At 40.6% G+C, this 26,676-nt stretch overlaps 2 protein-coding genes across 2 annotated transcripts; one reads left to right on the forward strand and one right to left on the reverse strand.

Annotated features, from left to right (window-relative positions):
- Positions 1-1,231: 1,231 nt before the first annotated feature.
- Positions 1,232-6,827, reverse strand: zpd (zona pellucida glycoprotein d). The gene is made up of 9 exons (XM_046848940.1): positions 6,717-6,827; positions 6,584-6,635; positions 6,387-6,494; positions 5,063-5,271; positions 4,032-4,189; positions 2,661-2,903; positions 2,340-2,544; positions 2,155-2,260; positions 1,232-1,465 (listed from the first exon to the last, which is right to left on the reverse strand). Exons 1-9 carry the CDS (start codon positions 6,750-6,752, stop codon positions 1,344-1,346), a joined length of 1,239 nt encoding a protein of 412 aa, XP_046704896.1. The 5' UTR covers positions 6,753-6,827; the 3' UTR covers positions 1,232-1,343.
- A 2,623-nt stretch (positions 6,828-9,450) lies between these two features.
- On the forward strand, positions 9,451-26,300 carry vac14 (vac14 homolog (S. cerevisiae)). The gene is given in 21 exon segments (XM_046850070.1): positions 9,451-9,974; positions 10,062-10,206; positions 12,803-12,953; positions 14,560-14,727; positions 15,305-15,367; positions 15,450-15,557; positions 15,675-15,784; positions 15,898-16,019; positions 17,764-17,901; positions 18,320-18,457; positions 18,914-18,977; positions 19,259-19,403; positions 19,486-19,551; positions 20,183-20,330; positions 20,513-20,645; positions 21,309-21,483; positions 22,483-22,601; positions 23,553-23,632; positions 24,484-24,634; positions 25,419-25,514; positions 25,516-26,300. Coding segments are annotated over 20 exon segments (2,340 nt in total). The 5' UTR covers positions 9,451-9,974; positions 10,062-10,102; the 3' UTR covers positions 25,577-26,300.
- The last annotated feature ends 376 nt before the right edge of the window (positions 26,301-26,676 follow it).

The following is a 26,676-nucleotide window of genomic DNA, read 5'->3' on the forward strand; positions in this document are numbered from 1 at the left end:
CAATTAGTGTTTGTTCAGCTGTGATGAGGTCTCTGAGGTAAGATGGACCAGCACCATGCTGTCTGAGATCCTCCAGCACTGCTCAACTGGTACCACCCTCTCTCATAATGAGACGTGAGTACACTTAAAGGCTCTTCTCTTTTCTGGCACCAAGATGTGGAATAAACTTCCCCTAGCTGTCCATACAGCAGAGTCCCTGACCATCGGAAAGCGACAGTTGAAGACCTTCATCTTCCTGAAACACAAATTAGGACTTTCCATGTTTGCTTTGTAGAATTCAAGAGTTATATTAAGTTTGTATTCTGGCGTACCAGTGTAGATTTCTTCATTAGAGACTCAAAGCACTTTTGTACATCACTCTGGATAAGGGCGTCTGCTAAATGCCACAAATGTAAACTACAAAAGCAGATAGTAAATACTAAATGTTTGATGAGGCTCCTTCTTCGAGCTCACTTTATCCACTCATGCTGGAACAGTGCTTTGGCCTGTTAGTTCCAGTGAAAAGAAATTTAATTTGTCTGCAGACAGAAAATTGTGAGCTTCAAACTTACAACTGCTGTCCTTTGGAGAAGAACCACATGGGTTTGGGGTCATCCACAAAATTCTAACTACAGCCTTTAAGTCAAACATTTACTACTAGGGTTGTGCTACAATCTTAAGAAACAGGAGCGGCCTTTTAAACGTTTAAAACTAATTTAGGGATGTGTTCTTTCTAATTTCCTTATTCATGTTTGCCCTTTCCAGTTAGCCTCCCACTGAAGATTGCTTGCTGGTTGGGATTAATGATAATTGCTACCAGGAGATGAGGGTGAAGGCTAATGGGAACAGGGCACGTGAACTGCTTTTTTTTTAAAAAAAAAAGAAAAAAAACCTGCTATTACAGGAGAATCTGTGGATTAGAGGAGGATTACACAAACTCACTCAATTTGCTAAAGACCCTGAGATTGACAGGAACAAAAATTCCCCTCCCACCCAGAGCACACCAGCAACTCTTGATCGCTAGATTTAAGGCCCGAGATGGGATCGGATACAAACTCTTGTTTTCCAGATGATCAGTCATACTGGAGCACAAAAATCCATTTCTGGGGTGAGTCTTAATTTGGCAGGTGAAACAAAAAAATTGACAGTAAATCGGCATCATTTTAACACAGTTAAGCCTTCAACCTAGACAAGATCTTTTCAGCTTTAGTTTTACTATTCCCCTCAAGTTCAAAGAAGACAAGGAAACAGATTTGTCGTCACCATTATCTTTAGTTCAACATAGATACAGCTCATCATCCAGCCGGTATAAGCACATTGAAAATAAAAAAATAAAATAAAATAAGGTTTTTGGTGCCGGTGCATTAGGATGGAGAGTTGTAGGCCATGCGTTTGTTCCCTGCTTTGGCAATGTAGATCAGGAAGAGGAGAAAGAGGGCCAAGATCCAGACCACAGCCATGGGCAGCATCAGGGTATAAACAATGTCTACAGAAACAAAAGGCAAAATCAGGACAATCAAAAAACAGGTGAAAAAAAGGAATCATGTGATACTATGCATTCTAAACCCATTCAAAGCAAAAATTTGATTTTGCAAGAGATTATTTTTAGCTTGCTATATAATGAATAAAGCAGGAATAACCAGGGACGTAACCAGAACTTAAAGCACAAAGGGCAAATGCAAGTTGCTTTTAAAAAAAAAAAAAAAAAAAAAAAAATCTACATTGCTGTAATTCAATTGGTATTCAAGACAAAAGTAACAGTATTTTCAACCCTTTATTTTCAACCCTATATTGAGCAAGAATGGGGTGACTTTGGCAAGGAAAAACTACCTTGGATGGTATGAGAGAAACCTTGAAACACAAGTAAACCACTTCTCATTTGGGTGGCAGAAAAGGTGTGGAAAGGAAAAAAAACCCACCTAATATAAATCTAAATTAGAAGATTTCAAAAGCAGGTTCCTTTAAACTTGACATGCAAATCAATTCTTGACTTCCCCTAAAGTTATAAATAGCAGGTGGCATTAACATTTTAAATCTCGATTTTGGCAATTTAGTTCAAGGATCCCCTTAAGGGACACTCTTACTTCACTACATCTCCACTGTACCTCATCCAAGTTTGTACACAAATTTCAATTCTGCAAAAATTGGCCACGCAAGACCATCAGTCACTCTTACTCATTTGTTGCCGCTCAGGCATCGCAAGTCTAATCGGACCATAAGACACTAGACCTTCAAGGGGTTCCTTCAACGAAGCTTCCCGCTTGATGATGGATTTGCATTCCTGGAAAGAAAACCAGAAAATGAGTCCCCCCACATTAAATCCCACTTGGTGTCTCAACACTGTTGATTTGTGCACTTACAGGAACACAGTCGTCTACGTGCCCTTGTGTACAGAGGTGAACTATGCAGTGCAAATAAAGCTCATGGGGCTCGACAATGAAGCGGAACATTTCGAAAGAGAACCGCACGGTTGAGCTCACTCCGTTTTGGCCGCCTTGGGCCATTGTTCCGTTTCGATAGGTGATCGATTTCGTTATAAACGAGACGGTTTCGTCATCAGCACACCTGAAAAAGGAAGATTGGAAGGTTAGCTGAAAAGGATGTTACACACCCCACTGTACCATTATAGGAAAACAATCTAAAGTAACAAAAACATCAGTGAGATGACTTCTACAGCTCACCCGTCCAGCAGGAGTGTGTGTGAGAGGCTTGACGTGTCATTGGGATTGTCAGTCTGAGTTGCCCAGCACTCATCCACCCTCAAGTTAAAGAAGTCCCTTGGCTCGGTCACACTGACTTGCACGAACACTCTGTCCCTGTAGGGCACAGTGGGAACGCCTCCATAGACATCCACATACCTCTCGTCCCTATATATGCTCAGTTCCACTTTCGCCTCCAGCTCATCCATCCGAAATACCGTCTCGCTGCAGGGAGGAAAAAATAAAATAAACTCCATTGATAGCAAATCTATTGTGGACTTGTATAATTTCACCTCTGGGTATTCCAGCTACACAAGTAGAGGTTGTTGGGGAACAAAACCTGGACATCTCAATGTTGATTTTTTGTTAAGTGCAAGCTAACGAATAAGTCAAGGCCATTTTTCTTCACGAAATTACAGATTTTACAAGATCGAGCCCAAGCAAACACTACTTGCATATTGAAAAAAGTTGCAGAATAATGAGACAGTTCATGGTTTACGCTGCAAAAATGGAAGCGGAATTGTGAAGAAACATTAGAGTTGAGGACCAGCCTTAGTTAGAGTAGGAATAGCTTCTGTTTGCTAAGGAGCATTTCAGTTTCTCTTAGAGGCCAGTAATTGCATTAGATCAGGGGTGTCCAACCTTCTGCATGAAGGGCCATGGTGGGTGCAGAGCTATAACACTTACTCCAATCAGAAGCACTTCCTTTTTAGCACTTGCATTTGTAATCTTGTATATTGGAATTTTACTGGAATATCAATGCATTTACAGTAGTGCTCCAAATAACCTTATTGCTACCTCTACAGTAGCCAAAGGGACTATATACAAACATTGAAAGAGATATGCTCTTATAAATTGAATTCTATTGTGCAAAATAAGGAAAGTGTGCAGTATTGGAAAATACTGCACATTTTCAAAGGAAATCAGAAAAGTAGATTAGCAGGAGCTCCTCTGATCAGAAGTCATGATCTTAAACCGAACTTCCACTTCGAAGCAGAAAAGGAAATTCCACTTTAGAACAGCAGTAACTTTTCGTATACATTTCTGCTTTATGTGCGTTTTATTAATAAAAATTCAGTGGTAGTTTAGTGGTTAAAGGTAGTGGACTTTAGCTCAAATTACAGCCATAACAAGCTGCCACTCTTAACCCCATAACTGCTCAGTAGAGGAACCAGCTTTCTAATGCATTTTCAGGCATCAAGGTTGCATCACATATCAAAATAATTCCTTCTATAAAGATGTACCTAGCCAAGAAATCCAAGAACTTGCTGGGGCATTGGTGTAGCAGATGAATACAGAGGCTATGAGAGGCTATGCTATTTTGCTACTGCATCCTGTTTATTATTGCATTACCTTGTTACAGGGAGGACAGGAAAAGGCAGGCTGACGGTGCGGATGAACGGGTAAACACACTTGTAGTCGATCTTTATGGCCGGGTCTCTTACGATGTTTCCGTACACTTGCAGGTCAGACATCAGTGTCAGGGAGTAGGTCACATGGGTAATATTTTTCTGTTTAGGGAGGAAAATGCTTTCAGGTAAACAAGTCATGAACTTTGGCTTCTTCCGAGATATCAAGGTTACGATGGGGGGTCACAGGGAAATTCAATGGAGGTTTAATCTCATTATAATGACCCAAGATGGAGCTTTACTGAAGGTGCAGCATGAGTGAGAAGAACGTGGACCAATTTACACCAATTATAAAAAAAAAAAATAAATAAATAAAATAAAAAAAACACTTCCCTGCAAATTAAACCAATATTTGTCCAAAATGTCCAGCACTGGACCCAATTATGTTTTGTAGGGATTAGACATGGTCATGGGAAAAAAAAACCTGATCCAGTTTCCAATAAGGTTAAACAACTGGATTAAGTTTATGAAGTTTGGGGTTAAACTACTATTTTAAGTGGTGTCTCAAGCAGGACAGATGGTACCATGTGATAACGCTTCATGGGTGGGATCCAGTTGCAAAGCATGTTGGAATGAATTTGGTCAGGAATGAACATGTCCACCACTCTGCTAGAGAATACACCCGAGATCAGCAAAAATCGTCAATGGTAAATTTCTTTTTTTCCCCCCCAAGTTACATTTATTAGATATGCTGTTTATTTACATTCTAAACAATACTACCAATTTAGACCAAATTTATAGACATTGCAAGTCCACCATGATCAGCAAGTTAACTTGTTTATAAAAAAATATATAATTTTTTATAATTATTTTATATAGTTTATAAAAAAATATATAATAATTTGACTAGAAATATTCAGTCTGCTTTGGGAAGACTTCTTCAAAATGCAGAATAGCCATCAAAAGACTGCAGCATATACCGTAACCCATCTATAGAGCCGAAAGAACCAAAAAGGAGAAGACACCATTCCTCACCTCAACAGGTGCACCACCACAGTACTCATATTTGTCTTTTGGTGTCCGCACGGTGTAAAAAGCAACACCGGCGATCACTTCCTTCCTGGCGCGGCAGTCAGGGTTGGCCAAGTGCACAGATCCGAGGCCGACGTTGTAGTATATGAAAAAGTCTTCGATCACCGAGATCGTGATCGAATCCTTTCCACAAACAACGTTCATCATTACAGCTGGAAGAAAAAGCCACAGGATTGCACGAGACGTGTTAAACATTAGACCTTCCTGTTTGTTTTCTATTTATTTTTTTATTTATATTCTAGTGTAATGGACACTAAAGAATTGGGGCAGGATTGATGCATTAATACTTTTCCTTGTAAAACATGTAATTGGAGAAATAATCCAGGAACAATAAAAAGGTTATAATGCATAATGTAAAAAATAAAATGGCGTGTGAAAAATCCACTACACGTGGCGGTTGCAGGTAGACACTGATTTGGATTAAAAAGCATCTAAAAATTACAAAAAAATACATAATTTAAAAAAGTTTGCTCAGAGCGAAATTTAATACATTTCCCCATTGTGGTAATTTGAAAAGCTACAACTAGCTTTATATTTTGATTTATATTTTAAAAGATTACTGCTGATTGTAGTGTCATTTCAGCTTCTAATAAATATCAAGGTGTTTACGGTGCAAGTGTGTGTTGGATAAGAGTAGTATAACCAAAAGACGTTATCAAACCCAACAAGACGTAAAGTAACTCGGTGTTGAACTGAGCTGTTTTAGCAAAGATGAAGTGCACATATACCTCAAAATACTGTCCAGAACTTAAAAAAAAAAAAAAAAAAAAAAAAAAAAAAAAAAAACACTAGCTTCACTGTGAGCTTTTAATAGCACTAATGTACACTAGATTCTGCCCTCTCCAGAAAAATCAATAAAGAAATACCCACAAATCAAGACATTTTCCTGCCCTTAATAAATTTAGCCATTAATTCTCCATTAAACAAAAAAAAAAATAAATCATGCATTGCTGTGCACTTATACGTGTTACTCTGCCCCCTAATGGTCAGTTATGCTTCTGCAACATTATTAAAGCCTCCAAAGCAGGACACAATTTTGAAATATATTTATAAAAAAAAAAAAAAAAAAAAACACATTTAGTTTGTATTGCAAGCCAGATTTGTAGTTGCAGATTACTTATGACCTTATTTTTTGCCTCTGTCCCAATAATAAAAAAAAAAGGAAGACTAAATCAATAATATTGTTAATATATAAAATAAATAAACAATGCAGTTAATTCATGCAAGTGTGGTGTGTGTGTGTGTGTGTGTGTACGAGATGAAGCACCTTGGTCACACAGGTCTCCAAAATACCCCGCAGCACATTTACAGCTCTGTCCATCATCTGATAGGAGGCATGTGTTTGGATCAACACACTTGGAGGGAATGCATTTCCCTGAAATATATTAAATCCAGGTTTAAAGCAAATACCATTTTATTGACTTGTACAAATCACCTCATATTACAATCTAAATGCTCTCTTACCAGTTGCACTTTCAAAACTGCACAGAAGTGACACTGCTAGTACGATAGATCCCTGCAACACCACAAACAAAAATGCATTGAAGAAACATTGGGGATAATGACAGTGTTACTGAACTCTTCCTGCAGAACTCACCGACAAATAAAACATTTTAAACTCCCACTGATGCATCGCAGAACCCAGACTTGTTTCATCCAACTCTGTCAAACTAGGGCAGACTTTTGAACAGGACTGAAAAGGAACAAACTACTGCCACTGCCATCCTACATATATTTACCCAGCTAATTAGTGTTAATGAGGAGCACATGGTGCACGTGGTTTTCACAGCTTCATGAAGACGGCAGGCCTCAGCATTGTAGTTCAGCTTATTCAGTACCATAATGTCCAGTATGCAGTAGACTATAAAGTTGGGTGATATAAAAAAAAAAAATGCAGTTATTTGTGGTTATTATATTAAAAACAGGACATTGTGTCACTTAGACTTGGGTTACATTGCAGATCATTTCAGACGTATTTGAACCTGTTCTAAAAAAATGATAAACTCCTCCATCAGAACTGATTCTTCTTCTTTCGGCTTCTCCCGTCCTCTACATCTGCCTCTTTCACACCAACTACCTGCATGTCTTCCTTCACCACATCCATAAACCTCCTCCTTGGTCTTCCTGGTGGCTCCATCCTCAGCATTCTCCTACTGATATACCCCATGTCCCTCCTCTGCACATGTCCAAACCATCTCAATCTCACCTCTCTCACCTTGTTTGATTATGTACCTAAATCCTTCAAACTGCAGATATCTACAGGCCAATATCAAACCTCCTCTTTATCTTCAAGAGTTTAGTAAAGGTTGTAGCGTAGCACTTCTGCTCACATCTACTGAGGAATAAATGTTTTTAATATATCAGTCAGGATTTAGGCCTCGTCGCAGCACAGACACGTCACTGGTTAAGGTGGTAAATTACCTGCTATTGGCCTCTGATCAAGGTTTTGTCTCCTTACTTGTTTTGCTCGACCTCAGTAAGCTTCATTCTATCCTAATTGCTAGACTTGAGAATGTTGTTGGAATAAAGAGAACAGCTCTCTCCTGGCTCAGGTCTTATCTGTAAAATACATTAATCCCCCGTTCATCGCGGAAGTTACGCTACAAAACCAAAAATGCTATTTACAGTACTGTACTGTATTAACATTTTACTTCATTTTCTAATGAAAAATTATATTTTTATTAATACATTTCATTATTTCAATATCAAACTTCATAAAAACAATTCTCTAGTTTATTTCACAACAGACATTGTCTCAAAGCAGCTTTACAGAAATCAACAGTGATGGTGAATGGTGTGTATTTGTCCCTGATGAGCAGCCGTGGCGACTGTGGTGAAGGAAAAACTCCCTTAGATGTAATGAGGAAGAAACCTTGAGAGGAACCAGACTCAAAAGTGGAACTCATCCTCATTTGGGTGACATCAAGAGTTTGATCATAAATCTTTCAACAATACAGAACACTGGAGAGTGAGAACTAACATGAGTACTGGAGTATAAGATTATAAGTAATGTTCTTTCTACAGTCTAATACAGTCTTTATGGTTATAAAAGTAGGAGCTACTGAGCTCAACATTTGTGATCATCACAGATCCAGCATCAGCTTCTCCATGCCAGAGCCTTTAAACACTCCAGGAGATCCAATGTCAAAACTCCACACATGTAGTGGGATCCAATTGGCACTGGTACGTCTCTAGATGGTACGTGATGTTTGCGAGTTCGGCATCTACTTCTTCAAAGGTCCATAATCTTCATGAGGTGGGATGTGACTGGAGCTGGCCAAACCTCAGGAAGCCTCGTGATGGGGAGAGAAAGAGAAGCAGTGGAGAGGAATTAGCGTAGCTGCTATTCATGATATTAACAGCATAAGTTGATAATGTGCATATATTAGTATATAAATGATATAAGTGTTTTGGTCTATGGTCCTCTCCATGAGACACCGGGAAAATCAGCCAAACTAATTAGTTATGTGGAAAAGATACCGGGGCAGGAAATTCGCGGTAAAGCGGAGGATTACTGTCTCTTTAATGTATCGTATCGTTGGCTATGAATCGAGCTGCGAATCGCATCGACCTCAGTTATGGAGATGCACATCCCTAGTGTGTGTCAGTCCAGTCTCCTTGTACTGAGCCGTGAATGGCTTGTGGAAAGACACTGTAACAGTCTGGATGTGAGGGCTAAATGCTTCGGTACCTTTCTCCACAGACCGTAGGAGAGTGAAAAGTATGTGTGATTAGTCACAATATTGGATGCAGCATGCGGTGTAAAAGTCCATGATGGAGGGTAGAGAGGATCTCCTCAGCCGTCCTCACTATCCTCTGCAGAGGCTTGCGATCCGAAACGATTCCATTCCCAAATCAGGCAGGTGCTCAGGATGCTCTCGAAGGTTCCTCTGTAGAACATTGTGGGAGCTGGGCCAAGACTGTCGAGATGTTTTCATTGTTATGGAGCTGGTGTTGAGGGACCAGGTGAAGTCCAGGTGATTTGGAGGAGCCATTGATGTTTAGCAGGGGACTGATCTATATGTGTTGTGTCCTCCTGAAGTCAACAACCATCACACATTCGGATACAGTTTATCTCTGTATACCGACTCCTCGTTCTTCTCTCACGAGACCCACCAATGATGTGGTTGAACCTGTGCTTTGTTACAAAGTTTGTTTTATTGATCGAGTTTCAATGTATGGTGTCGAGGGTGCAAGAAAGTAATATTGATAAAAAGAAAATTAGAATGCATGAATTTTTAGGTATGGAAGAGGTCATGCATTATAATATTTTCATGTTCTAGAGCCTGTTCTAGATGCTGCATCATGGATAATATTCATTCGTGCCATGTCCACGAAAAGTCATGATACAAGAAAACAACTTTTATGCTGAGATCACAAGAAAACAATTGGTTGTACATTTTTCACGAGTTATTCTCTTGATATAAAGGCACATGCATATATGCGCATGCGCAGTACAAATCTGGGCTCGACATATCAACCTGTAAAGAGAAATGTACTACTGTATATTAGTGCAACGAATCGATTTTTCTGGGATCGGTTACTCATCCTGCGGAATGCGGAAGCAGCTGATCTGGATTCGGCTAAACAGCCTGTGGTGTGGGCGAAGGAATCATGTGAGCAGTAGATGTTCATCTCCAGCAGTTCTTTGAGGAACTACCTGAATGAAATCCACTGATCCAGGAGCAAACGAGCAGCGTTTTCCTTTTCGAATCATTATTTCTCATTGCGTTTGTATGTAAAGCCAATGCGGAAGTGAACGTTTTGAGAACTGCTCCATGCTCCATGGTTTCTTCATTCAGCTGGAAAACCAAAACAACTGCTCAAGGCTGAGCATCAGATCTCAGCAAATCAGGTCTACATTTCTGTCTTTCCAACAGAACAGTACAGTTCTTAGAGAAGAGGTTGAGATCATCCAGGCTTTTCTTCTTTCCTCATTAAGGCTTTTGGATTGAAGGTTGGTTGCTGGAGAAGGTTGTGAGGATGAACACCGAGAAGGATTTTTCCCCTTTGACCCCGAACATTGTCCGAGCTCTCAACGACAAGCTGTATGAGAAAAGGAAAGTGGCAGCACTGGAGATTGAAAAGTGAGTGAGAAATGGGAGAAGCGAGACTGGATGATCACGTGATCTGGGTCTGAGTTGGATGTCTGAATGTGTGTGTGTGTGTGTGTGTGTGTGTGTGTGTGTGTGTGTGTGTGTTTCTGTCCCTTCTTTTTACATGCTTTCTAATTTAAAATCAAGTCAACATGATCAGTTTTTATGCCCATTTCGATTGTAAACTATGTTCAACCTGCATCCTTTGTGGTCTTCAGAAATCATGAGATTGGGCAGATATTTAGTTATCCTTATTCAGAGGATCTGATTCGATGTTCATTAGAATGTTCAGACCTGATAGACATCGTTGATCGTAACCGAATGGATTCCTGTCGAATTCCATCACGGGTTTCATAACGGTCCTCACACCATCACGTGTTTTCGATTATACCCTGTTCCTCCACGGTTCCTCCGGAAAATGAATCGATTTCAAGATTACATTTTTCTCCGTCCGACTCCTATAATGTAACACGTCCCGTTAAAATCCACTTCCGGCTTTCTCCACAGATGTTCATTAGGGTTCAGGTCCAGGGTCACTCTGGGGTTTAGGTTCAGGGTCACTCTAGGACGTTCACGGAGATGTTTGTAAGCCATGATGTTATTGTCTTGGCTGCATCCTGTTGGAAGGTGAACCTTCGATCCAGACTGAGGTCCTGAGCGCAGTGGAACAGATTTCTATTGAGGATATCTCAAGCTTCATTCAGCTTCTCCTCAACCATGACCAGTTGCCAAGTCCCTGCTGCAGAAACACCCTACAGCATGATGCTGCCACCACCATGCTTCACTTTTAGGATGGTTTTGGTCAGGAGATGCCTGACTCATTTCCTCCAGAGATAACGTTTAGAATTTACATCAATCAGACCAGAGAAACCTTTTCCACACAGTCTGCAAAGTCCTTCAGGTGCCTGTTGGCAAACTCCTAGTGGGCTTCCATGGGTTTGGAACTAAGAATTTTCTGTCTAGCCTTAAAGCCCAGATTAGTGGAGCGCTGCAGTGATTGTTGTCCTTGTGGAACTTTGTACCATCTCCACACAGGATCTCCAGAGCTCAGTCAGAGAGATTATCAGGTTCTTGGTCACCTCTTTTACTAAGACCCTTCTCCTTCGAGTTGCTCAGTTTGGCTGGGCGACCAGCTTTTAGAATGGTCCTGGGTAGTCCGCACTACCTCTTTGACAATTATGGAGGCCACTGTGATCTTGGGAATCTTTAGTGTAGCAGAAATGTTTTGAAACCTTCCTCAGATGTCTCCTGTCTCTGAGCTCTGCAGGCAGCTCCACCTCATGGTTCGGGTTTTTGCTCCGTCAGCTGTGAGGTCTCCTACAGAGGTGTAGAAACATCTCAGGAACGATCAAGAGAAACCGGAGGCACATGAGCTAATTTTTAAGTCAAAGGTTCTGAATACTTCTGTACATGTGATATTTCTATGTGACACTTCCTGAATGCACGGTGTATATATTTGTATATATTTATTTGAAAGGGGAAGTGGTAGTGGATCGGAAGATTGTGAGATCAAATCCCACTAAGCTGCTGGGCCCTTGAGCGAGGCCCTTAACCTTAAAATCCTCATTATGTTAGCTGCATAATTTAACTCAAGCTTTAGTGTCATTCATCCACATATATATATATATATATATATATATATATATATATATATATATATATATATATTTGTCAGACCCCCTATTTGGGTATGTAAGTGTGTGTGTGTGTGTGTGTGTGTGTGTGTGTGTGTGTGTGTGTGTTTTACATATAATTTTCTAAACATATGATCTACATAACTGTTTTTATTTTAACATCCTTTTACAAAAGTCTTCATTCCTTCCATCCTTCATTCATTCACTCCCTCGTATTGTGTGGGATTGTCAGGATTTTCTCCTTTCAAGAGAAATTCTTGAATCTGGACATAAAACATTAAAGAATCTGTAGCGTTAGCTGTTAGCCACTCCCTTGTTAGCTGCTAATTCTAACGCTACTGATTCTTTATTGTTTCCGTGCATGCGCAAAACAAACCGTATTTCCAGCACAGAGAGAGTAACCGCAGTGACGCTGAGTTAACTCTAGCTTATCTTTTAGAATCCTGTCATTGTTCTGTTTGTTTTGTGAGTTTGGTCAATTTTTAAATACATTTTTTAATGCGCTCAAAGTGCAAAGTGGAAAATAAACAAACTTGTGGTCCGTCACTTAATACATACCTGAGGGAAACAGATTGTAACTGTGATCCATTTCTTGCCGCTAAACTGTTTCTCGAGCGTATCACATCACTACAGAGAGCGAGTCGCTTCCTGAGAGCCACATAGAATACAGATTAACATGGCAGAGGTAGAGCTGTAACTTCCTGCAGACACAACAGGATTAGAATCTGTCTGAACTAAAAAATGAAAGTGAACTGTCTGTACCATGTGCACTGAGTGGCGGTAAAGTTGAATTTATCCGTAACCTCATGACTTTTCACACTCAGGCTTCAAGTTACAAAACTTTCAAAAATCAGTACATCATATTTCTGATCGGGAAGGAAAATACGGACGTCTTGTAGTCACTGTAATGCTGTTTTTTGGTCTGCCTGATGTTTTCATGTGTTTTGTTGCAGACTCGTGAGGGAGTTCGTAGCTCAGAACAACTCGACTCAGATCAGGCACGTCATTCAGATCCTGGCGTCCGAGTTTGCGCTCTCGCAGCACCCACACAGCCGGAAAGGAGGTCTGATCGGCCTGGCCGCCTGCTCCATCGCTCTCGGCAAAGTACACGCACCTTCACACCTGTATTTTCACCTTCACACCCGCGCATCCACCCTCACACCTGCCCATCCGCCCATTCACCCGCACATCCGCCCATCCACCCGCACATCCGCCCATCCGCCCATACATCCGCCCATCCGCCCATCCACCCGCATCCGCCCATCCGCCCATCCACCCGCACATCCGCCTACACACCTGTACATCCACCCTCACACATGCACATCCACCTACACACCTGCACATCCACCCACACACCTGCACATCCACCCTCACACCTGCACATCCGCCTACACACCTGCACATCCGCCTACACACCTGCACATCCGCCTACACACCTGCACATCCGCCTACACACCTGCACATCCGCCTACACACCTGCACATCCACCCTCACACCTGCACATCCGCCTACACACCTGCACATCCGCCTACACACCTGCACATCCGCCTACACACCTGCACATCCACCCTCACACCTGCACATCCACCCTCACACCTGCACATCCACCTGTACATCCACCCTCACACCCACACATCCACCTCACACCTGTACATCCACCCTCACACCCACACATCCACCTCACACCTGTACATCCACCTCACACCTGTACATCCACCCTCACACCCGCACATCCACCCTCACACCTGTACATTCACCCTCACACCTGCACATCCATTTTGAATACAGAAATATTTTTACAATAAAAAAAAGACAAAAAATACAATCCACTTAAACAATAAGGAAATCAATAACAGATAGATAGAGAGAGGAAATAGAGAGAGATTTTTATATTTATATATAATAATAATAATAATAATAATTATTATTATTAAAATTAAGGAAATGACTAAATTATAATAAATAATTGTTAATGACTGCAAAATGTGTCAAAAACCCAGGAATAAAGTACCCCAAACAAATATAATACATAAAGTGCATAACAAAAGAAGAAAAAAAAAACTAAGATGATTCTTTATACATTTTTCAGCGTGTTAAAGAAGATTTTTTATTTTTTTTTGCTAGATGGGAAAAACCATTCTATAATTTAATACCCCTAAATCTTATCAAATACTGACCTCGCTGAGTGTTTTAACAGTTACGTTTTTATAAATAAATAAAAAAAAGTAACGACAGATTTCACAAAACGTAGTCGAGCAAAAAGTATGAGATTTGATTTTGAATTGTTGTGAAGTTACAGTAAATGGAAACACTTCAGTGAAGTACAGACACGTGGGAAAAATAAAAATAAAATAAAATAAATAAATATATATATATATATATATATATATATATATATATATATATATATATATATATATATATATATATAATATATAATATATAATATATATATATATACATACATACATTCACAGCATTTGGCCGACGCCCTTATCCAGACCGACCTACACTTATCTGATACATACACCAGGGGTTAAGGGCCTTGCTCAGGGGCCCAGGAGTGGCAGCTTGTTGTGGCTGGAATTCAAACTTATGGCTGAAGCTTTAACCACTAACTCAGGATTCATCGCACACTGTATCTCTTCCAACACCATTTTTCATCCCTCCAGATTATCTGGATGACCGAGCGTGCCTTGTGTGTCTTTAGGATTCCGGGTTGTACCTGAAAGAGCTGATCGAGCCGGTGCTTACTTGCTTTAACGACTCGGACAGCCGTCTGCGGTATTACGCCTGCGAGGCGCTCTACAACATCGTGAAGGTGGCCAGGGGAGCCGTGCTTCCTCACTTCAATGTGCTGTTCGACGGCCTCAGTAAGGTAACAGCGACAATGATGATGATGATGATTAGCGGAGATCTTGGAGAAACCCGGTAATAGGTATAGATGATAAAGTCGATCTGTACGAGTTTGAAAACATTTATGAGTGATTTATGATTTATGAGACACACATATGCTCCTTTTGTTCCTACCCAAGAAACTAAAAAAAACACACACTAATTGGACAATGAATGAGTTCCAGCAGAAGAACTTGTGTAAGATGGAGAACAGGAGAGAAGATGTGATCAGACTCCCTCTTCCACACAGTCAAACATGGAGGTGGAAACTTTATAGTTTGGGGTTGTTTTGAATCAGGGAAGGTTGGAGACTTATTCCGGAAAGTGAATGGAACCAACATGGCAACCGTTCCATACTTCACCACCATGCGATTCCGTCTGGGTTTCCAGACTTTTCACAGATGTATATTTTGAAGATGAAATATACACTTAAATTCCATTTAAAGCTGAGAATATGTATTGATTAGCAACATTTACACGCCCAGTGTCTTATGCACCCGTCTTTGCTTGCCGTATCGAACGCAGGATTTCACTAAACGCACTTCTTACACGTTTCCCAGCTGGCAGCCGACCCAGACCCCAACGTGAAGAGCGGCTCCGAGCTTCTTGATCGCCTTCTGAAGGTAAACCTGAAAAATGTTTCGTTTAAACAGCAATATTTATAAAATCGTGGCTTCTTTTAACGTGTTGCCTCTGTCCGTGTAGGACATCGTTACTGAAAGCAACAAGTTCGACCTGGTGGCGTTTGTTCCTCTGCTGCGCGAGAGGATTTACTCCAACAATCAGTACGCTCGGCAGTTCATCATCTCGTGGGTGAGAATCAGTTACAGTAAAGTGGGCGTGACCTATGCATCAGTGTGTCAATCACAGTGAAAGAGGTGTATTATCCTGTAAGCTGTACACTGACTCAATGTTTTATTGTCTCCTCAGATCTTGGTGCTGGAGTCAGTTCCAGACATAAACCTGCTGGATTATCTGCCCGAAATTCTAGATGGCCTTTTTCAGATCCTCGGAGACAGCAGCAAAGAGATCAAACGCATGTAAAGAACTGATTGATTGATTGATTGATGGATAGATTTCATCTTATCTGCTTCTCAGCTGTTCTCATGCCCTTCATGCTCTGTAGTTGTAACACCAGCGCTTGGTTTTGCAGGTGTGAGGTGGTCTTGGGAGAATTTCTGAAAGAAATCAAGAAAACTCCTTCAAGCGTGAAGTTTGCTGATATGGCAAACATCCTGGTCATCCACTGCCAAGTGTCTGATGACTCCAAGCTCAGTAAGTGGACACGGGTCTCAGTTAAATTGAACTTTGAACTCTAGTTTCACAGGAGCTTCCAAGCTACAGAGCTAATCATTATAATCCTATTAAGACCTGTAAGAATTTTCCAGAAATATACCCTAGTGAGCCTGGAAACTTCCTTCCTAAACAAAGTGGCAATCAATGGTGAAGGTAAAGGGCCTTGCTCAAGGGCCAAATTGTGGCAGTTTGATGTTGCTGCGATGTAAATAAAAGTTTTATTTAATCATCATCTAAAACCAAGCTACTATTTTCCCCTATCACATACATAATACATGAGATCGTAGTAATAATTTGACTGACTTAACCGGGGTCAATATGTCATGCTAAATCCAGTTAGGTAGTATTGCACTTGCACATTAAAGTATGTCGAAAAAGTATAAATTATAATAAGTATAACTTAGAATTAAGTATAAATTAACTAAAGTTAAAGTAAATTCAAGTATGCGTTATTACGACCGGAAAAACTATCGGTATTGATTTTTATTTATCAAATCGATGCCGATGAATCAGTCGAGTGCTTAAGTAAACCCACACAGCATTGGAGTTAGAGTTTTTATATATATATATATATATATATATATATATATATATATATATATATATATATATATATATATATATAGTACAGACCAAAAGTTTGGACACACCTTCTCATTCAAAGAGTTTTCTTTATTTTCATGACTATGAAAATTGTAGATTCACACTGAAGGCATCAAAACTATGAATTAACACGTGGAATTATATATGGAATTATATACATAACAAAAAAGTGTGAAACAACTGAAAAATGTCATATTCTAGGTTCTTCAAAGTAGCCACCTTTTGCTTTGATTACTGCTTTGCACACTCTTGGCATTCTCTTGATGAGCTTCAAGAGGTAGTCACCTGAAATGGTCTTCCAACAGTCTTGAAGGAGTTCCCGAGAGATGCTTGGCACTGGTTGGCCCTTTGCCTTCACTCTGCGGTCCAGCTCACCCCTAAACCATCTCGATTGGGTTCAGGTCCAGTGACTGTGGAGGCCAGGTCATCTGGCGCAGCACCCATCACTCTCCTTCTTGGTCAAATAGCCCTTGATGCCTTCGTGTGACTCTACAATTTTCATAGTCATGAAAATAAAGAAAACTCTTTGAATGAGAAGGTGTGTCCAAACTTTTGGTCTGAACTGTGTATATATATATATATATATATATATATATATATATATATATATATATATATATATATATATAATATATATATATACATATATAATATATATATATATACATATACATATATACATATATACATACATACAAACATTAAAAGCATGGAAGATGTTCCACTAGATTCTGTGGAGATTTTGTGCTCATTCTGAGACAAGGCTGTTGGTAAATTCAGGTAGTTATGTAGCTGAGAAGCTGAGGAGGCCTGGGGTGCAGTCAGCGTTCACATTCATCCCAAAGGTGTTCTGTAGCTCTAAAGCAGGAGATCTTCCACTCTAACCCATTTAAATCATATCTTCATGGAGCTGGTTTGGTGTACAGGTTTTGGGTCTCCAAGTTCAGGTGAAGGCAAAAATTCATGCCACAGCATCCAAAGACATTGTGTACCTCCAAGTTTGTGCTAACATTTTGGAAAACAACCACATTTGGCTGGGAATGTCAAGTTTCCTAACACTTTTGTCCCTGTAGTGTATATTCAGTTATTCTGAGATCTCTAATCTCAATCTGCCCCTCAGCTAATGATCTTATCCAGCTGACGGCGATGACCTGGATGAGGGAGTTTATTCAGCTGGCAGGACGAGTGGTCTTGCCTTACTCCTCTGGCATTCTGACAGCAGTGCTGCCCTGTTTATCCTACGACGACCGCAAGAAGAGTATCCTCTAATCACACTGATGTGGATTCACCTCAAATTCTGTCAAATTCTTTTACTGACACTTTTTTTATTATAAGTGGCATGTAAATGATCGCAGACTATGACGTTTTAGTGACATGTTAAAAAACAAACAAACAAAAATCTAAGATTACGAGTTGGAAGTCGAAATATTTCGAAAATTAAGTAAAAATTACGAGAATAAAGTCGAAATATTTCGAGAATGAAGCAAAAATTGCGAGAATAAAGTCGAAATATTTCGAAAATGAAGTAAAAATTACGAGAATAAAGTCGAAATATTTTGAAAATTAAGTACAAATTAGATGACGATCAAACCCCCCCTGGTGGTGTAAGACGGACGTTTTCACTGTACCTCTCCGACCTGTTGTTTGGTTTCGTGCCCTTAAACCACCTCGAACAGGCACTAAAGAGGCGGCGAGTGCCTGCAACAGCAGCCTCATGAAGCTCGTCACCCCTGAGGATGATGAAGATGACGAGCAGACCATAAGCTCTCCGGTGAGCACTGACACGACCAGTAAGACCGAAGTGGATCTTAATGGTGAGTTCCTCACTTTTTTTCCATGTGTGTGATTTTAACAGGAACCAGTTCTTCGTGCTTGGAACAATTTCCAATAAATAATTATTGATCACTTGTTAAACCTTATCCTGTGGTAAAAGGGTGTGAGGAATATTGCAGGATTTACAGGAACATGGCTGAAAAGTTATTCGCTGTTATGAGAATAATAAGATTTCTTTGTAACGTCTAGCCACATTGCAATGTCACCTTTAAACACCAGAGGGCACACGAGAGCCATTTATTTGCGCAAGCCGACCACATTGCAGCATTTCTCCTGTTGTGCTAATATTTTGTCACGGCCAATCAAATTTCTGCATTTTATTTAACAATGTAATAATAATTTCGGTCAGTGCAACTCCTCATTATTTCATTCAGCTTTGTTCATGATAAACACACCAACAGACGTCCACCCCAGACTTCTCTCTTTTTTTCTCCCAGATTCCCTCAATGCCTCTCAGGAGTCTGTGGGATTCAGCAACATCTCCTTCTTCACACCAACAGGGTATGATGTGTAAATGATCTCACACAATTGTTTGGATTAAACTGGGCAAAATGATGAGACCGGGATAACAAAAAAAAAAACAATTAATATCCAAAGAATTAAAATATGGTACGCAGAATACTAATAAATATACGAGTGATAATTATAAATCAAACCGACCAATCAGAATCGAGGATTCAAAAGCGGCGTGGTTTGAAATCTTGAAGTTAAAAGTCTCGAGCGCTGAGGAGATCGTGAATATTAGTGTATTAGCGCGAGCATGTCCTCTCCTGTCTCTGTAGAAACGACAGGACGCACGTGACGCTGGACCTCGACGGCATCGTGCAGGTTCTGAACAGACATTTGCACGACTCCTCCACCGGCATGATGACTCGCATCGCTGTGCTGAAGTGGCTCTACCATCTCTATATCAGAACACCTCGCAAAGTAAGGACCAACACGGGGAACTCTGTCCGAAAGACGCCAGACGTATAAAAACGTGTGTGTGTGTGTGTGTGTGTGTGTTTAGATGTTCCGCCATACGGACAGTCTGTTCCCCATGCTGCTGAAGACACTTTCCGATGAGTCCGACGAGGTGAGTGATACTGCGTTTGGTTTTCCAATGGACAGGGTGGGAGAAAATGGGTTCCTCAAGGGTTCCTCAGATAGTGGAGAATCCATAGCTTGGTGTAATGTTTTTTTTCTAATAATGAAAGTTTGGAAGGTTCTCCAAAAGATAAACTTTTTTTTTACAGCTTGTCCAACATTTGATAGTTCTTGCTGCTGTTTTGATTCGTGGCATGCTCTGGTACCATCGGTACACTCTTACAAATAAAGGTTTCTTAAGATTAGTAGATGGATCTTAGTTTCTCATACAGGGTTATATTTAGACCCACTTTTAAGACGAAAATGCAACGTTTCAAGATTCTGTATAGAAATTTGAAAGGTTCTTTTAAATCAGGGGTCCCCAAAATATGCCCCCACATTTGGAACAGCCCTTTAAACAATGAATTTTAAATATGTTTTGCTCAAACGTATGTTTGATTGTATTTAAAATTTACTTTTAGTTATTAATAGAAGGCACCCATAAGTGGTTACTGGAAATATTGTCCATTGGGCGGTCCTCGTTGGGATCTGGGTAATGGTGTGTAAAGCGAACAAATTGGCGGTTACACAGGCAGTTCGGTCTTCCACAAACCGATTCAGTGCCGCTTGTTCTCCAAAAGGTCATCCTGAAAGACCTGGAAGTTCTAGCGGAGATCGCATCGTCCCGCGCCGGACAGACCGAGCTGTCGGAGTCGTGTGAGGGAGCCAATAAAACAGAGCTTCACATCCCGGATGGAGGCAAGCAAGCGCAGAAAGCGCTGGGGCCAAGTGAGTAACCGACTCAAATAATCGTTTGATCCTGCTTCACCGAAGCGTAACGTCTGTATCAGGACAGGGGTGGTCTAATGATCAGCTTCGCAGTGTGGCACTAATGAGCCCCTAAAATTGATAAACACTTTTTTAACAGGTGCCTACGATTTAGCAGGACTTGACACGTGTGTGATTTTCAGGTTCTAAAGCGGTGGACTCCTCACCCTCGACTCCCAGCATGAACTCGTACTTTTACAAGTTCATGATCAACCTTCTGAAGCGCTTTAGCCAGGAGAGGAAGCTTCTGGAAATGAGGGGGGCCTTCATCATTAGGTAAGACCTGCTAATAAAGTACGGAGGAGGAGTGGCCTGTGGGTCCCAATGTTGAATCCATTCACAAGTCTGTGCATCTGCTAGCTGCAGATTAGAGACGTGACCTCACTTCCTGTCAGCTCTGTTGAAGGGGTGTGGCCTATATGACTGTCACTTCCTATGTTGCAGGTTGTGGCCTCACTCTTTGTCATCTTTCTTGAAGAAGGTGTGGCCTATGTACCGATCAATTCCTATATAGAAGGCGTGACCTCACAGCTCCATTAAAGGAGGTGTGGCAAATTTTTCAGTAGAAGTGTAGGAGGTGTGGCCTCACTTTTTGCCGGCTCTGTTGAAAAAGGTGAAGGAGGTGTGGTTTCATTTTCTGTCAGCTTAATAGGCGAAGATCTGGCTTGTATTTCTGCCAGCAGACGTGAAGGAGATTTTTAAAGGAGGTTTAATTTCCTGTCAGCTTCATTGAGCAGGTGTGGCCTATGCACATCAATCCTAGTAAAAAAAAAGGGTGGTCTTTGTGTCTGTTAATCCCAATATAAGAAGCTGACATGTTCCTGACATGTTCCTGACATGTTCCTGACATGTTCCTAGGTTCCAATTTTATTCTATGAAACATGGCTTCAGTACGCCCATGCTGAACAATGGATCATTCTTTTCTTCTTCACACTGCAGGCAGCTGTGTCTCCTCCTGCACGCTGAAAACATCTTCCACTCCATGGCTGACATCCTCCTGAAGGAGGAGGACCTAAAGTTTGCATCCACCATGGTACAAACGCTCAACACCATTCTGCTTACCTCGGCTGAACTCTTCCAGCTCCGGAACCAGCTCAAAGATCTGCGAACGCCTGTGAGGAACATACACACATCCATGCATGGAGCCTGGTTAGCCTATCATGAGAGTGGAAGATGATCACAAACGAATTCATAAACCCCTGTGTGTTTAATAGATTGGACTGTATTTTGGATCAGACACCCAAACAGTGCACTATATATTGTTTTAGGGCAAAGTTTAAACTTCTGTGATGTCCAGACTCTTTTTATAACCAGGGTTTTAACCTACGCATTTTTTAAAAAGTATTGAATTTGATTCAAATGATTTCCAGGTCTGGATTATCATATATATACGTGAAAAAGAAAGTTTCCATACTATTTTTCTATTTAGTTTTTTCAAATATAAAATTAAGAATTTGTTAAAAAAATATATATATATTAATTTTTTTTATAAAACAAAGGCTTCATCTTCACGAATCCGGATGGTGTTTGAAAACAGCGTTTTTGTTGAGAAAGAAAAAAAATCGCTCCGTGTCCACACTTTTCAATCGTTTCCCAAAAGTTGCTCATCCAGGTCAAAACATCTGAAAACGATTACGTCCCTGTACTGCGCGCGAGCACGACCTAAGACGATTCGACCTACGTCATTTCCGCCCCCCGTTTATTTACTTCACGCCTCTTTGGAGATCGGTTTTTGAAAACCCGCGTTTTCGTTGATTAAAAACGCAGAATTGCACATGAACATTAAATATTAATAAAATGCTGTGCATCGAACGTGGTTTGGTGTCAATTTGTACAAACTTCAGTAGCTACAACCTTCCGCCAATGATTTGTAATATAATAGTAATAATAAGCATAATCAGAGATTGTAATAATAAATTAGAATAGAATTTGTAATAATATAATGGCGTAATCAGAGATTGTAACAGAACGCATGCTATAGTTGGAATTTCAAATCATTAATTCAGATGTTATATATGGTCTTTAGTGTAGTCTGCATATTTGAGTCTTGAAAAGTATGGAATTGTGGAATGAAAAATGTATAACGTATAGGTTTCTCTGCTCTGTTCTGCAGGAGAGCTGTGCTCTGTTCTGCTGCCTCTATCGTTCCTGGTGCCATAACCCGGTGGCCACGGTCTCGCTGTGCTTCCTGACTCAGAACTACCACCACGCGTACGACCTCATCCAAAAATTGTATCCTTCACTCTTTCATTGAGAAATTCAATGTAGATTCTAGAAATTAGAGGAATAAACACATGCATAATCGAATGGACCAAAAACCAGTCATGACCAGAAGCAGAATGTCTGTCTCTTGGAACATAATTCAGGCTTTCTGTCATGCCCGTGTCTCTGCTCCTATAAAGCATGCATTACAGACATTTAAGCAAAGGCAATGCTGGTTATAAAATGGAGGAAAATCTCCTCCTCCACCAGGGATAATCATTATACTACACACACACACACCTGGAGTGGCTTTATTGCTTTTATTAAAGAAGGAACAAAAACACCATAAACCCAGTGTTAAATTATTAATTAAGTTTCTTCTTATTAATCCACTCCACATCCAATTCGTTTGCCAGGTGATCAAACACCGTGGCAGTAAGTGCTGGTTGCTAAGCAACATAATGGACAAAGATTAGCGATCAGAACACCAAATTAGCCGTAAAGGTTCTATTGGTTTAAAAACCAGGATTTAATTACGGTCATATTAGAAGGGGCCGTGGGTCGACCAAATAGATTTAGGAACGGAAAATAAGCAGGTTATATGCGCATTACTAAGATACTTTCTTTTGTTGAATCAGAAATCATCAAATTTTTCTATGAAGATCTCCTTTATATGGGTTTGAGTGGAACATCTCCTGCTATAGAGCTTTGACCTCTACCCTGGTCCCCAGGCCTCCTCACCTCACCTACATCAGTATCTGACTTTACTAAGAGCAAATGGAGACTAAATGTGGAACGGGATGTTCAAATAGAAGCACATACCAATCTTATGGTCCGGTGTCCACAAGCTTTTGTCCATTGTCCATATTTTTTACAATTTTATATAAAAATTCAGCGATAAATTTCGGTAGCTATCGTTAGCCCTGAAATTCTTTTCCATGCAGCGTTTCTGTTGTCCTTAACCTTCAACCCTTGATGCAGCGGTGATTTGGAGGTCACTGTGGATTTCCTGATAGAAGTAGACAAACTGGTGCAGCTCATCGAGAGCCCCATTTTTACATGTAAGTTCATTCTAATTTATATTACACCACTACAGCAGTTCATTTAAGTATTTTTTTTTAATAAGCAAGACAGGTCAAAACATTTTTTTTTCGATTATTCGGCTATTCGGAACTATCGGCAAAAATCTATTCTGATAGTTTTTCCGGGTTGCGTCTGTTGCTGGAGCAGCCGTGAAGGTCCGCTGTCATTACGAGAACGGCCACTAGAGGTCAGACAATGGCGCCAGGTGCTGTTTGTTTTTACATGCGAGACTGCGCACTGCACGGAGGGTGTATATATTTATTATTTATAATTTTTGATTGATTTATATTTTTCGATTGATCGATTGTATAATTTCATTTATAAATTTATATATTTATTTTATTTTGCTTTGATATACATTGAGAATCATAGGCAGAAGTCACAGAAACAGATTCAAAATGTGCAAAATGAAAAATATAAATGTATTAATTATATATAAAAAAAACAACAACAACATAACAGTTACATCCAAAATCACTAATAATAAAAAACACTTCAATTATAAATATAAACAGCATGTAGTGTCAGTGATTCGCTCTCGTACTGTGAAGCGCAACCCGTAAAAACTATCGCTGTGGATTTTTGCCGATAGCTCCAGCAATTGATCCTGATTAATCGGAGAAGATAAATCTAGAGGAGACTTTATATTCTATACATTGTATTCACTCTTATCGGAATGTATGGAACACAAATGAAGATGCGAACTCGTAAAATATGTGCGTTTTTGAAGTTCCTTTACATAAATTAGAAATTGGGTCGTTCTTTACATTCTTTAACCCATAATTACACTCCTTCACCCTCTCCTGCCTTTACCTTCGCCTTTGTGTAGACCTGCGCCTGCAGCTGCTTGACGTGGAGAACAACCCGTACCTGATCAAAGCTCTGTACGGACTGCTGATGCTGCTGCCACAGAGCCAGGCGTTCCAGCTGCTGTCTCACCGTCTGCGCTGTGTCCCCAATCCTGAGCTCATGAGGACTGTGTAAGTCAACCTTTAACAAAATACTTCTCAGGTTACATCTGGTTTCCAGAGAAACCCAGCTGAAAAGTGTCGAGTCAGGGTTTTAGTTAGTCCAGGACGAAGCTGTGGAACTCGAATGAAGCCTACGAGAAAAAGACTTATCTAAAAGCGTAGTATCTCCAAGAACGATTGTTTTTAGGGGCTTTTCCCTGGTGATTTGTATTTTTGTCCACACAGTTTATTGCTTCTTTATAGGGAAGACTTAATTTTCTCGTGATCTGGACTTACCAAAGGTTGATTTCTTATTTTTCTCAGGATCTCAACGTAAAAACCCGTTTTTCTCACTACATAATGAAAAAGAATGAATCTTCTCGGTTTCTGGTGTATGGAAATATGGACTTGAATGTGAGTCAGATTCAAGCCACAGAGGAGAACCTGACAAAAATGGAGGAAGATAAGTTCGATTCTAGATTAACATAAGGTTTGCTATTCCTCATCACAAGGAAACGATGTTTACGTCGAGAACAAGAGAAAAGATTTTGTTATAGCGAGAAAAAAAAAACATTTTGTCAGTGTGGAAAAAATTAACGAGATCGTAAAAAGGAAACGACTCGTTTTGTTGGGAGGACAAACAAATCCGAAGTCGAGATCTCAAGAAAAAAAATTCATAATATAACGCGTGACCTCTCAGGACTCCTGTAGGATCTTTTAGGATATTTTTTTTTTTGGCAGCTGGAAACCAGACTAATGTCTTAATCTTGCTCTGAAATGCAGAATCATCGGAATGATTATTTATTTATTCCAGTGACGACTCGAACTCCTCCAGAGCCAAACGCACCGCCCAGCCGCAGGTCGACCACAAGGAGCTTCTGCAGCATTTCGAGCATGTGCAGAGTAAACACCGAGTTCCGGCACCAGAGAACAGGCCACACCGAGCACCCGGATCGGAAGCTGGTCCTCTGAGCGCTCGCCGTCGCACCCTGGAGGCCACGTGACGCAGTAATGGACCGTCCAGTGCCCAGATGATTAGTCCTGTTCTAGGAACGAGAGACTTTTGACCTTTTTAAATGTTTAAATTGCTTTCTGAGACTAGGAATGTATATATATATCTGTGTCTGTGTGTGTGTGTGTGTGTGTGTGTGTGTGTGTGTGTGTGTGTGTGTGTGTGTGTGTGTGTGTAAAGACTCAGGAAACTGCAGTCGTGTTCGTTCCGAGCTTTTAAACCACTGGTTGTATCATTAGCATAGCTGCCAGAGACATTTCAGAACCCCATCATACGATATACACAGAATCTGACGTGCATTTCCAGCGCAAGACTCTTACCAGGTGTTAATATTATTGGAGATATAAAAGCCTGGTCGTTTTAATGAAGCCGTGTGTGTGTGTGTGTGTGTGTGTATACAGCTGTCATTCCATGTTCCTGACTGAGTTTGCGTCCTTTGCAGTGACGTTAACGGGACGCTGAAGTTGTGAGTCAGTGCCACTGGTCTCTTCGTCCAGTCGATTTCTTTGCTTTTATTCGTCTGCATCATCCTCAAGGTCTAATCTGTGATCCGATATACACTCCTGCTGCGATGTCTTATTTCAAACCCAACTTGGAACCTCTGCCTTACGTGAACAAAATGGATTTTAGTAATTTATCATGTCCTGAACAGGTGTATGCAATAAAGTGGACCATAAATAATCAGTTCTGATGGTTTCTTCTTTTTTTCTTTGGAAATCCAGTTTAAAATGTCTCACATTTATGCTCATGTGCTCTTTTTTCCGAGGCTTTTACATGTTTTGTGTACAATAAACTTTCTTTCGGCTTTTCCCATTAGGGGGCGCCACAGCGGATCCTCCGCACGTTTGATTTGGCACATGTTTTTACGCTGGATGCCCTTCCTAACGCAACCCTTCCCATTTATCCGGGCTTGGGACCGGCGCTGAGAGTGGCTGGGGTTGGTTCCCTGACCGGGGTTCGAACCCGGGCCGCAGCGGTGAGAGCGGCGCATCCTAACCACTAGACCACATTAATATTCCTCAACGCGTGTGATACAGCGCCCTCTGGTGTAGAGAGGGTT

Source organism: Silurus meridionalis, chromosome 5, assembly GCF_014805685.1.
Source record: "Silurus meridionalis isolate SWU-2019-XX chromosome 5, ASM1480568v1, whole genome shotgun sequence".
In the NCBI taxonomy this organism is placed as follows: Eukaryota; Metazoa; Chordata; class Actinopteri; order Siluriformes; family Siluridae; genus Silurus; species Silurus meridionalis.